The 13275-nt window shown below is 37.9% G+C and overlaps 1 protein-coding gene across 3 annotated transcripts in view; it reads right to left on the bottom strand.

Annotated features, from left to right (window-relative positions):
• Positions 1-13275, bottom strand: part of USP25 (ubiquitin specific peptidase 25) — a 95575-nt gene that overhangs the window by 27878 nt on the left and 54422 nt on the right. For all 3 annotated transcript variants that reach the window (XM_072886251.1, XM_072886260.1, XM_072886270.1), the window contains 7 exons: positions 9182-9319; positions 8223-8299; positions 7654-7727; positions 6008-6156; positions 2143-2270; positions 1262-1357; positions 812-973 (listed from right to left, as the gene is read on the bottom strand). In XM_072886251.1, coding sequence (XP_072742352.1) covers positions 812-973; positions 1262-1357; positions 2143-2270; positions 6008-6156; positions 7654-7727; positions 8223-8299; positions 9182-9319 — 824 coding nt within the window. The remainder of the gene's footprint in view (positions 1-811; positions 974-1261; positions 1358-2142; positions 2271-6007; positions 6157-7653; positions 7728-8222; positions 8300-9181; positions 9320-13275) is intronic.

Here is a 13275-nt window from a genome sequence, read left to right as displayed (position 1 = left end):
TCTTATCAATCATCATTATTTCTATTGGCATTATACCAGCAAGATGTTTGAAATATTTTAAAAAATTTTTAGACTACTTAACCTCTCTGAAGTACAAAGTTAACCATCTCAACTGAACCAGAACCTAGAACCTTACTTTCCAATTGCAATATAAAAAGCTCTGTTAGTGTCCACCTAGACAAACCCTATACTAAGTTATACTCTACTTTATTAACTGTTACTAATAGTTACTACTAGCTTCAATAATGAGAACATCAGGGAGACAAAGGTCCAATAATGTTGTTACTTTGGCCAGTCTGTATTTTAAAAGTCAGACTGTTAGGTTCCTGACAATCTCAGTCAGAAATGTAAGCAGCAAAGCAGAAAAGGAGCTTAACTCCCAGGCAAAAATTAACAGATAAATTGTACACCAGAAAACTTGAAGCTCCACAGAACATACATGCTGCCCAAATTCAGATTCTGAAACAACATACTTGGGAAGCAGAGACCTCACCAGATAATTGTGTCTACATGGAATTGTAGGTGGAATGGTGCTTTGTTTGAAAATGGTAATTCTCCACCTAAAGACATTTTTAGAAGCGCATGAGACAAACCCAGATTATTAACATTTTGGTTTATTTATTTAAGTCTGTCATGCTGAAAAATACTTCTAGGAAGAGAGTAGAAACTTTATGCTATACCCCTTAGGAGATGCCTAGTTGTATTAGTCCGGCGAATGAAGCAGTTAAACTTCCTCCCCTCTCTCTCAGCAGCTGAGTTTGCACTGAGGGGATGACTGGCCTCTCACCTTGGGAGAGGAGGCAGCCTTTACCTGGGCGATGTCTGGGCCGGCAGCGTGCCGCTGGCAGGGGCACTAGCACCCAGGTCATCGATGGGAGACGTGCACACCGGCTTGCTGGAGGCGAACTCCAAGGCGTACTGCAGGACATCTACCAAGGGGAATCGTTTAGGACCAGAACCATAGCTTAAATATCTGTTAACCATAAAACGTATTAATGCCATGACTCACATGTAAAAAAAAAAAAAAAAAGGATTTTTTTTCTGGTTGACTGCAATTAAATAAAACAAGCCTTTCCTAGCATGTTTCATGCACTAGAACTACCGCGCTTACACAGTTTCCAAGGAAAAGGGCAAAAGAAAAGAAATACAGCAGGGACATTTAGAGCAAATAACTACACACAAAGTGCATAGTTGGAAGGAGTTATTCTGTGTAGCCCATAATATTACTTGCATTTACACTGGGAACAGTTATCTATAGTACCGTTCTAATCTCTGCTGTAAAACCGTGAGGTACTCTTTGAGTCTCTTTATTTCATCCCGTTTAATTCTTGTTATTTCTCTGTTTTTGTGCATATACCTGTAACACACAAAAGTTAGAAAGACATGTCAGCCCATCTGACATCTGAAACTGAGGTCTGTACCCATCAGCCATGCTGCTTAGTGCTAAGAAAAACTAACCCTCTCTAGAGCCTTGTTTTACCTACAACACGTTAGGCAGTAAAACAGATCCGAGAAGAAAATGGTAACCCCATTAAGCCTCCCCTTCCACAACTTTCAGAAGATGCTTTATCCCCAGTGTCAAAAGCTCTGTTCATACCATGGATGCGTCTTATAAATGTATACAAACACATACTAGAAAGCTTCTAAATTAAGTGGTTTAAGTAGCAACCACATAGCAATACTCCTGTTTCATTGCTTAGGCTCACAAATAACACTCAGCATCTAATTGAAAGCCAAGTATTTCACCTCTACTTATAAACAGCATGCATTGGTGTTGAGAATCCTCTTCAATCCATGCAATCTATCTGGAACACCATGAAATATCTGACTGCTCACCCTCTTTCCTAAATGGACTCATAAACAGTGCAAGTTTTCAGAGTATTTTGCCTGTTTACATAACTACCTAGCAATAAATTAAAGACTAAACTGTAAGCAGGTTTTGGCACAAAGTAGCAGTAGGTCTTAAATTGTTATCTCTGTATTTTCTGAAACAGATGAAACCGACGAAAATTATAACTCGTCCAGCTAGAACAGAAGTTTACTGTTATTTAAATGAGTATAAGATGCACCAGCAACTTTACAAAACTCATGAGATTTAATTCATATTCATACTAGGACTTTTTTGATAATATTATACTGTACCTGTCCAGATACAAAATGGGAGGAAATTCTAATTTGTTGTGTATCTTCTCTGGTCTCCCCAAAGCCTGATTAAACTCAAATCTTGATAGCTCAAAAGTTAAGACAGGAGGAAGCTCAGTGAACCAGTGCTGAACAAAAGAAGAACAGAAAACCCCACAATGAATGCCTTCCAATAGCAGAACTTCAGTATTAATGTTACAATACCTGCAGGCTGACATGGCTACGGGAGAAACTGGTTTTAGAGGGTGGATCGGCAAAAGCTTTCCAAAGTTCCTATCTTTCACCTTCCCTGCAAACACCGACCATTTGTCACTCATGCTGCGTGGCAGCTTGTCAACTCATCTATCGCTATCTGTGCTAAAGCAGAGTAGGCAGGAAGGCTTCTTCCTTTCACATTTGTCTCGCTCATACTAAAAGCAGCCTACACTTGAACCTACCTGCCTTGCTAACCATCCTGTTCTCCTTTAACTCTTGAAGGCCACTGAAAGAGTTGTTTATACTGTATCAAGTGCTCTTCCCACTAGTTGCCTCAGACTCAAGTTTCTGACCCTTTCATTCACCTGATACCACTCAAAGTTTCTGATGACCTCCTCTGAAGCAGAATCAGCAACTACTTTGGGCTGGGTCAGACAAGCTCTCTCAGCACTGTAAAACTGATACTTTTTCTTGAAATGTCCTCCGTACTAACAACCTCTCCCGAAGTTTCTGCTCATGTCTTTAATCCCTGCTAATCCGTCCATGGACCACCCCACGTTATCATCACCTTATCCCAGCTTTCTTTGGGTATTCAGTAGAGGTCTACCCTTAGTCTTAATTTCTTTCCTTACCTATTTCACTTCTCAACTACAAGACAAATTCAGCTCCAATTCCAGCATTATCCATTCAATGTTTTGGATATCCAACCATCCACTCAAGCCTCCCTGATTGCTGCAGACACTGTTGCCACACATTCTGATGAAAATGCCCACAGCCTGGGCGTGGCATTCGACTCGGGGCTCGCTTCACCTTCTCCTATCCAGCCAAATGTCTTGAATAGTCTTTTCATACAATACCTCCAAGACAGCCTTTTCTTCCTATGCTCATAGCTAAAATTCGGGTCTAGGTTCCCATCACTCCACATCTCAGTGCAGTGTTTCCTCTCTTCTCCGCTTGCCCAGCCTTAGCGCACGTAGCCTTGTCACGCTAACAGATTTCCAGGGTGTTGCTGAATTTTCCTAGTTCATTGCCTTCAGCATCACTCCTCACGTGTTCACATGCAAAATGAGCTGCCTTCCCTTTTCTTGCCAATGTCAGCCTCCACTAAACACCTTTGCAGTTTTAAAGGAGACAATCATTTCTCTCTTGCAGCAACTTCACATAGCAGTAAATTTCTATGCTACAGTCAGCAAAGTCACACCACAACCCTTCCCCCTAAAAACCTTTTATTGCAAGGCCCCCAAAACACTTAACGATGACTAAGCTGTCGATGTGCTGAAGTTCAACCACCACGATGCTGACAAATGTTATCTCATTTTCCCCACACTTCTAACTCCAAGTATGTGCATTGACCTCCACCTTCTCTTGAATTTGGATTTAAGTTCCTTGGGGCAGGGAATGTCTCTTTCTGTTTGTACATCAGCTCACTTGCTGACACCTTACTCTGTGGCTGAGGCTTTTAGGCATTGTGATAATAATAATAATGAACAAGCTAAATACCCCATTAGAGGCAATGGTGGGAAAAAAAATAGAACGTTACTTTCAGGATAAAATGGATCTTTCAACACATGCAACTACCACATTAAGATTATTCTCTTTAAGCTTTGATATCTACCAGCTCAGACAAACGCCACTTGAAGTCTTTGTTCAGCGGAGACAGACTTCGTTAAAACTACAAGAAATTCAGCTTCCTTCAGTATTTCCAAACTTTCCAGTGCGCTGCAACATCTTTGAGGCATTATGTTTAAGCATAACTACTAACAGCAGCAACCACTATAAGTAAATTACTTCAGGGAAATATAACCAATTTACTTGGCCATGGCAATAATGCAGTAATGGTTTTCCAGATTAGGATTTAACACATTACTTTTCTTGTTTTGCCACTGTTGTCACTCTGTCATATGACTATTTCACTTCCATTTCCACATGCTAAGCCAAGCTGATTAAAACCCTGACAGTTTCACAGAACTCAAAGCTTAATGCTCTGGACCTGTACATGACTATCCTTCTGTTCTCCAGTTTCCTGACATTACAGGTTAAAAAAACCTCAAAAACAAAACCAGAAAAACCCCAAGCCTGCCATGTCTAGTCAAGCATTTATAACTGAACTGATATTTTATACAGGAATGCACACAGGTTTTAAGTGCAAGACAACCTTCAGTTCGTAAGATGAACAATCATGCTCTTGTAGTAGGTACATACAAGATTTCACCTTGCATAAAGAAATTGAACTTTGGATTATACCAAGATATGAGATTTTTTTCTTCCAGTTATATCGCAGGAAACATGCTAATTGTAAGAAGTCATTTCTACAAGTGCTGGAACAAAAAAAAAAAATTGAAACATCTTGTGAAAGAACACCACATCCAGTAAGATGTGTAAATACATTTGAAAACGCTTGTTAACATCTGATCTTGTTGATCGATATTTGATCAACAATAGCTGACCAGAAAAAGGGACCATAAAAGGGATGCTACAAAAAAATTCTGTTAACAACACAAAATTGGAAATACAACTTCAGACTGGAGGATGATTTCAGTGTGCATCACTAGGCTTAGTAATTAAACCCTGTGTGTATGTTGATATGATTAAAGGAAGCAAAAATTCATTACTGCAAAAGATTGACATCAAGGAAGAAACTATACCTGAATTTTTTACTTAAGTAGAAGAAACCTCCTAAGATGTCACATCTTTAAAGTAACTGTGATGAAACATGAACAACTGTGTAAAGAGAAAGTAGCTCAGCCTTTACAGGCAATGGGGATTCCCATATTTCCACATCACTAACCCACAGGTTATTAGAGAGAGCTCTGCCAGAGAAAAATGCTGAGCATATACATGCATGCCAGCGATAAGAGGGGACATTTCAGAGCACACCCTCTTGGGTCTACAACCACCACCGGTCCAACTACCTCTTTTCCCTAACCCGTGACTTCTGCACAAGAAGTCTCGTTCATCACCTCATCCCAACACCATACACTGCATACCCCAATTCTTAGGGGGGCTCCACCTGAATCCCTCCAACCCATGCCTCCAGCATGCTCTGACATTTGGCAGCCTCCTGCTCTAGCAAGAGCTCTCCTGGGAGGAACAGCAGCCCACAGAGCCAGTATTGTCTGTCCACCACCACGAGCAAAGAGGAGGAGAATTGCCCACTGTAGGGGGCAAAGAGGAGGATGCTGGGAAACGTTAGTAAAAAGGGGAGAGGGGAAGAAGGCTAGGGTGCTGAGGAATTACAAGACAGAGGCACAGAGGAATAACAACAATGCTCTAAAGCAATGGTCAAACGCACAGCTTGTGCATGCTGTTTACAGCACGGCACAGGGCAGCAAGTCAGTCAGAGCAGTGCTCAGCTACCACAGGACATTACACCCATGACCTCCCTGCAGATCAAATATCAGCAACAGGTGGGAACCAGCCTGTGCCAAATCACTGTAAGCACTTAATTGTGCCAGCTTTTAATAAGAATGAACTTTGTATCTTACAAAAAATACCAACAGATGATACTCTGGATACTCCAAAAGAGATACAAACCCCAAATTAACAATCCAATTACACCAGACATCAGAACCTGCACAGCAGCAGGTCACATGAACAACAACCATGAACCCCAATGAAAAATAAAGAGCACTACAACAATACCCTGAGAGAAGCCCACAGGAGCACTTACCTCCTGACCAGACTTTGCAGAGTTTTCTGAATGGAGAGATTCAATTTCCCCTTCAATCATTGCAGCTTCTAGGCACTCATGCAGATCTTTAAAGCCATTAACCTGGAGTGGATACTGGCCAAACATTTCTGTGTTTTCAAATTTTTTACCTTCACATAAGAAATTAAACAGTTAAGGCTTTAGGAACAAACATTTTAAAAAAGCTAACAATCCTAGGTCACCTGACCCAGTCTACTGAACAATACCCAAGTTTTCTTATTGAACAATTCAATTAACTCAATGAATTCAGTTGTATGAAAACAAGTTACTCGAAAAAGTCACTTGAACATAATATTGAAAATTACTGCATTTTCCTCTTCAGCCCATTTTTTGTATTTTTTTCCACAACTATTGGTAATAAGCAAAACTCAAAATGTCTTGGCACCACAGAGGTATGGGAAGTTTTACACATATAGATCAAAGTCCTCCTCCTGCAAATAGCAGCTCAGTAATACAACCCTACATTGTATCAGCAAAGTCAGTGGAATTGCTGGTATGAAACAGCCCTTTGTATAAGTTTTGCAAAAATAAACCATAAAAGAACATTCATGATTTCTGTCCTGAAAACAAGATCATAATTTGGTAACAGTGGATAAAGATGTAAGCTCAAACATGAGGAGAAATATGGGTGACAAGTGATTTCAATCTAGAATTTTAATTTATTTCATCCTGAAGTCAGTATCAAGACTTCTTACATCCGCCTGTTTCTTTTCATTGGTTTGGTTTTTACACCTCCTCAGTTAAGATGAGAATGTGAGGGATGAAAGTACCTGAATGCAAAGGAGCAAGAATGCTAGCTGGTAGCAAGGAATCTTCAGAATGGTTTTGAAATCTGACAACAAATCATAAGATACACTGTTTCACGCCGAGGAACAATCTGGAAGCCACTTTAAAGATTACAGCTGCTTCATTCAAAGCATCTCAGGAGTCATTCACTCTCAGGATGGGGGACAGAATCACCACCATTAAAAATACTTTCACAACTGCTGGCCTCCTGGAAATAGAGAATGCTGCAATTCTGCAGATCTACTAATGATATGCAGATAAGATAAAGGGAAGCTTGTTATACAGTCTCTTCCTCCTCAGTACGCTCTCCGACACTGCCCTTGGGCAGGTTTCCACTGACTTGTTTTCAACAAACTGTACTTTTAAAAGGGTGAGTTATCCATACCAGAAATTCCACAGAAGAAAATGCAATAATTGACATTTTAAATTGCATTAAATGAAGCAGAGAGAGTGCGAGAGACTAGCTCAATGAAAGAGAGTAATTTGCCTTCTGTATACCATTAGTAAGTGGCAAAAATGGTCTGCTAATAATTTCTTGCAATTTTTGCTCAGCATCTCACCCTAACTTCTACTGCACTTAAGTACATACGTTCAGCTCCTGAAAGCTATCAAAACAGTTTTTCTGGACAACTGCAGCTCACTACATTTACCTTCAGTCTCATATTCTCAGGAAAAACCTTCTGTCACAGACTGAATGTTTATTCTCAGAGTGTACTTCTGCAGAAGTAGCTAAAATGCTACAACTGCATCATTCACCTGTGTACTTAGACAAGCACAGAACAGTCACAAGCACAGAAGTCCAAGTAAATTCACATGCATACCTTCAAGTACACCTACTGCTAGAAATCGTCCATAAAACAACTCCACCATTGGGTTCTTTGGTTTCTCTCCATCCCTGAAAACAGAAAGCGTGTTAGTGCAAAAATCAAACACAAAGCTACAAACTTTTATAAAACTATGAGCAGAATATTCTGAATTCATTATGGAAATGCTGCCTATTTTACTCAGTTACTGTTCATTAAGTTTTGTACTTTCCTCTAATGACAATAACAATGATTCACATACTTGCAATGATAAGTATATTCCAAAAATTAAGTTTCAGAAGTGCTTCATTCTAGGAAAATTTATGTAAATCAGATTCTATTCGTGAGTGATTAAATTGTACAAAACCCTTGTAAAAACTACTTCCTGCAACACTCTAGAAACAATTAGGTATTCAAAAGACAGTTTACAGATGCTCACTTATACAAACGATGAGTATTTACTTCTGAGAAGTATATTGAACAGTTTGATGAGAAAAAGCAAACCAAACAACCAAAAATCCACTTCTCACTGTATGGCTGAAAAAGATACGACTGAGTTGGATACAGAGCTAGAAAGAAAATCTTACCTCTCTTCTTCAGCTTTAATTTGGAAGGCATCTTCTAGCCAATCTAATAATTTGTGTGTAAATTCACTAACATCTTGCTGTTGAAAAATATAAAATGATCAGTATATGTTCACATATGTAACAGAACACAATGAAGTGCCACCTTACAAGATCATTATAGCAGTATTCCCCCTGACAAGAGCTCCAAAATCACACTATGTTTAAGACTATGCCATGATTGGTTTTTTATGGGTGGCTCTTAGAGCACACTAAGGCTCTGGTGTTCCTCAGCCCTTACGCTGTCCTGTGATCCTTATTACTTGGGCTCAGCTTTCATACCATGCTAGTCCAAAGGCATCTTATGAATCCCATTGTTCAAACCCTTTGGTATCTAACAAGTGGTGACTAATATTACTTTCATCAAGCACTAAATTCAGCATACTGTTGTAATTAAACACCTTAGCCACATAACCGTATGTGGGAAAAACAAAGCACCTGAAGAAACAAAGTGTTTCTCAGAAAAGCAAAATATACCCACTACGATTTAGGCAAGAATCCTGAATATATTAGGACCCTCCAAACCAATATCTAAGCAGACAAACAGTATACTAGGACTGTACCAGCCCCTGGATGTACTGCTGGATCAGAAGAATAAAGCTCTTTCAAAAACCACAGACTTAGAAGCTAAACTAAACCCTAAAAGCAGGAATGTGGAACTATTAGTTAGTTTCTAAAATAATAGGAAAAAAGTATACTGAATAAAATAGTCATGTTGTCCGGAATTTTTTTTTTCTTTTTTTTTTTTAAATAAAAGTGACCAGAGATCATATAATATTAGAGAAAAAAACTCAGACTGTGATAATCGGAAGTTTATTTTCTGTGGACATTTTGAATTTTTGTTGTCCATTTTAAGTATTTCCTATTGCCAGATGACCATATGAAAACATGCATAAGCTTGAGTAAAAATATATAAAAATCACCTGTTGGGAATCATTTGATTTAAAAGCATCTTTAAGGATTTCAACCGCTCTTGATGGGTCAACATATTTTCTCTTCGAACCAACTAGAAGTGCAAACAGGTACCTCAATTCACGCATAAAAGGCAGATTCCGATGTTCCTGTATTTGAAGAAGAATTAAAAATATTTAACAAAGTGTTAACAAAAATCTACTTTACAAAAGCATTACCCAATGAACAAAAATTTACTTTACAGAAGTGTATATCTAGCCAATCATCATAATAATATATCAGCTTATTTGTAGTACTACCAAGGTATTGTTGCATGCCTTTTACTTGTCAGTTTTACAAAATTATGTAGTTCTCTGGGAAGAAAATTACATTTCAGAAACTGAAAGCTCCCTGAAACCACATCTAGGTGTGCCTGTTTGACTTGAAATGGGGCTGAATGGACAAGTGGACAAGCTGAGTTGCATTTAAGACAGAACTGTTATTCCCGAGACTTACAAAGCCTTAAGTAATGCACTGCAACAATATGCACTGATTTTATTTAAATTAGTATTCCTCTATGCCTCTAACAGAATTTCTTGTTAACCTACATGATGCCTAGTACCTTTTTAGGCTTATTTTTTACTGAAGACTAAACTTATAAGGTGTACACAAATCATTATTATTTCTCTTGACAAAAGAAAGAGAAAAAGCCTGCTCTCCTTTCTACCTATTTAAGTATACTTCATGGGGAATATGGAGTTCTTTTTCTGGTTTCCAGGAGAGAAGCAGAAGAAATACTTTCTGTCTGTATAATGAAAAGCAAGTAAACTGAAAGAAAAATCCATCATACCATAGATTAAACCCCAGGTTACAAATGCTGTGTAGATTGGGTATCACTCATACTCCTGAGTAGATAGCTGACAAATACTTGTGAAATTAAAACCCATGTAATATCCACTTGTGTTTAGAACAAAGTATCATTCAAAGGCAGCACAGATGTCAGATGCTGGTCAAACTGGAATTACTTGATGACAAACTAGTTCACATGCTCATCAAACAGCAGACTTGTTTAGTCACTCCTATGTCAACCCTGCATGCATAAAGCTTTTTGTTCATAAAGTCAGTTTTATTCCAGCTTTAAAAACTGTGCGTGGTGAATTAGAATATGTTCTGCATAATACCTAAAAAGTACTTCTAGTCACGTATATTCCCAAGTTTTACTTGCTCTTCTAGTCCACCTTGCAAAACATCTCCCAATTGTGTTCACAGCAAAGGCTGAAGACTTCATCAAATGCCACCCTAATTCAGCACTAAATCATTGTAATTTAAGAATAAAATCAGTCTCCCATTCACATATTTAAAGCACTTTATAACAACAAAACAAATTGTGAAAGTGATTTTTTTCTTACTATTTTCATAAAGTGATCTATTAAAAATGAAGATAATTTTAAGTTTAGATATATTTTATCAAGATGCTTCATTACCAGTGAAAATTCATATACATAATGTAGATGACTGACCACAGGATAATCTAGATCTCACCTTCCTTTTGTTAAATCTGAAGTACATAGGCAGTGAGTCTTACTGCATTACTTACCCAAATTTACACTACTAATTTGTCTGAGTTTTAAGCATACTTGTAGCTTTAGGTTAAACAACTGGCTACTGATGTCAGTAGGATTACTCAGAACAAATACCACTGTAAACCCTATAAAAGTTCTGTAAAACTAGGAAAATCCTTGTTGTTTTTTGAGAAAGCTCGATTTAATGCATTAGGCATGATCCTTGACCAGATTATGTGGGCATTACCACAACAAACAGTGATTCTGACTAAACAAAGCCTAAAATCTTCAAAAGGACATGAGCCATTCCCCAGACAAGGTATACAGTTCCACAAAGGACTTGCACATTAAAACAAAAGAACCAATAAAGTAATCACAGCACAGCATACGGCTCTCAATTTTAAAGCATACTGTAGGTACAACAACACACACACAAAAGATTAAAATCCATTTTAAAATAAAAACTGTATGGGAAGTTCATAATCTAAAACAGTCGCTATTTTATCACCTATCCTGCCTGCCTAGATAATTTCTTAATACACTGATGTTGGAACAATGTATGATTAAGAAATGCTTCTAAAGCAATCCACATGTTTCATACATAGCAAACATTCATTATTGTCAATCAGTATGCCAGGACACTGGCATAACGACAATGTTGAAACAGGGGGAAGGATGTGCTAACCTGTAGCACAACAACCCACTTCCTTGGATAATAAAACATTTCCTGAAGATATCATTGAGGCCGAATACGTAGCTGGCTTCACTGCATACAGCAAAGAGCAGCTGTTCCTATGACAGCAAGAGGTAAGAGAACTTGGAGAGCAAAGAGGCTGCAGTAACTACAGAGAACCGTATTTGTTCTACAGAAGGAAGCTGAGGAACACACCAAGGAAGAAAAATGAATTTCAAATGAAAAAGACAAGAACAGACTGGAGATTTTAAGTGTATGCCCAGGTTTACAATGCAGAAAAACAATGTCCAATTAGCTGAGGCAAACAGGGTGGGATGGGGTTGTTTGTTTTGGTGGGGGTTTTGGTTTTATTTGTTTGTGGGTTTTGGGTTGGTGGTGGTTTTTTGTTTGTTTTTTGTTTTGGTTTTTTTGTTTTTTTTTTTTTTTGTTTTTGTTTTTTGTTGTTTTTTTTTTTAGTCAAAATTTATACCAATGACTTCTGGATTAAAAATTTTACATGCCAAATTATTAATAGCATTTGTATTCAATATATAGATAGGAAAGAACAAAAACACCCCACTATGCAAGATTCCCTTAACTACAGCCACATGCTTTAATTCTAAATCAAGAGATTGTCATGACCCTAGCATTAAACTCTACTTTCCACCAACTGGAAAAACAACAGGATGTAAACCAGAGTCCTGAAAATCTGGGATTATTAAAACTTGGTCTTTATTAGCATGGAAATTTGATCCTAGGGAGCATCAGTCACATACCGTACTTAATACTAGGTTAAAAATAAAAACCAAAACAAAACTAAGTCGACATAGTTTTAAAACAAGCAGATGGAAGTAAATTCCAGGGCTTTTTTATTTTGTCAACTGGTAGCTTATATTACAACTTTTAAAGAATTTGCCTCTACTTGCCTTCACCTTATAAAGAAATAAAAGCACCATATTTGGGGGCATGCATGCTTATTTCCTCTATTTGTCTAAGTTCCAACTAGTGGAGCGATCTCTTTTCCTAAATTCTCCCTAAAACATATTTCAACACTAAGACAATCCTTTTTCAGCTGTAGATAAGACAGATGAGTACATCAATTAATAATGTTATTTCATTCTGGAATTTAAATTAACAAAGGAGAGGATACAAACTATTGCCAGAGATTCTTACTAGCAGGCTTGCAGAAAGCAAGGTTTCTGCACAAATGCATATACTTGCCTGGTGTCACACCATTTCACACAGCCTTAATATTGTCTGTCATGGTCAGTATTTCTAAGAAACAGCACTTTGGAACTGCTAAAGGCATTCAGCTGCTAGTGTCAATGCTTGGGCAAGACATTTTTCAAAGACAACAGCTTGTTATTATCTGTTTCATACCACCTCTTACATGCCAACTGCTTTTTACACCCTGAAAAATGAGGGTAAAGAACTCTGAGTACTGGAGGATATTACTGAAACAAATTATATGATGAATAATGAAATATCAGGGAGAATGTCAATCTAAAAATAAAAAAATATTTCAGTACAACTCTTTGGTAAAGCATGACTTTATCCTGTCTTTCTTACTAAAATACACTGTCCCATCACACTCTTGTGACATGTTCCCAATACTACCCATGTTGTATTTGCACACCATCTCATGACCTAATGCAAACATTTTTTCCTTAAAAAAAAAAAAAAAGTGAAAACTTGCTCTTTGAACAGGGTGGAGGGGGCAGGGGAGAAATTATACAGTTCTGACTGAACATGCACCTTCCCTTTTATGGTACATACCTAGAGGTTTAGAAAATGGACAACTATCTTCTCTACATCTGTTTTCTTTTGCTTTTTTAATTGCAGCTCTTACTTTTGCTAGTGAACATTCCAGTCAAGCCTGAAGTGCCAAACA

This window comes from Ciconia boyciana, chromosome 1, assembly GCF_034638445.1.
Source record: "Ciconia boyciana chromosome 1, ASM3463844v1, whole genome shotgun sequence".
Classification (NCBI taxonomy): Eukaryota; Metazoa; Chordata; class Aves; order Ciconiiformes; family Ciconiidae; genus Ciconia; species Ciconia boyciana.
This window is presented reverse-complemented; position numbering and strand designations above follow the sequence as displayed.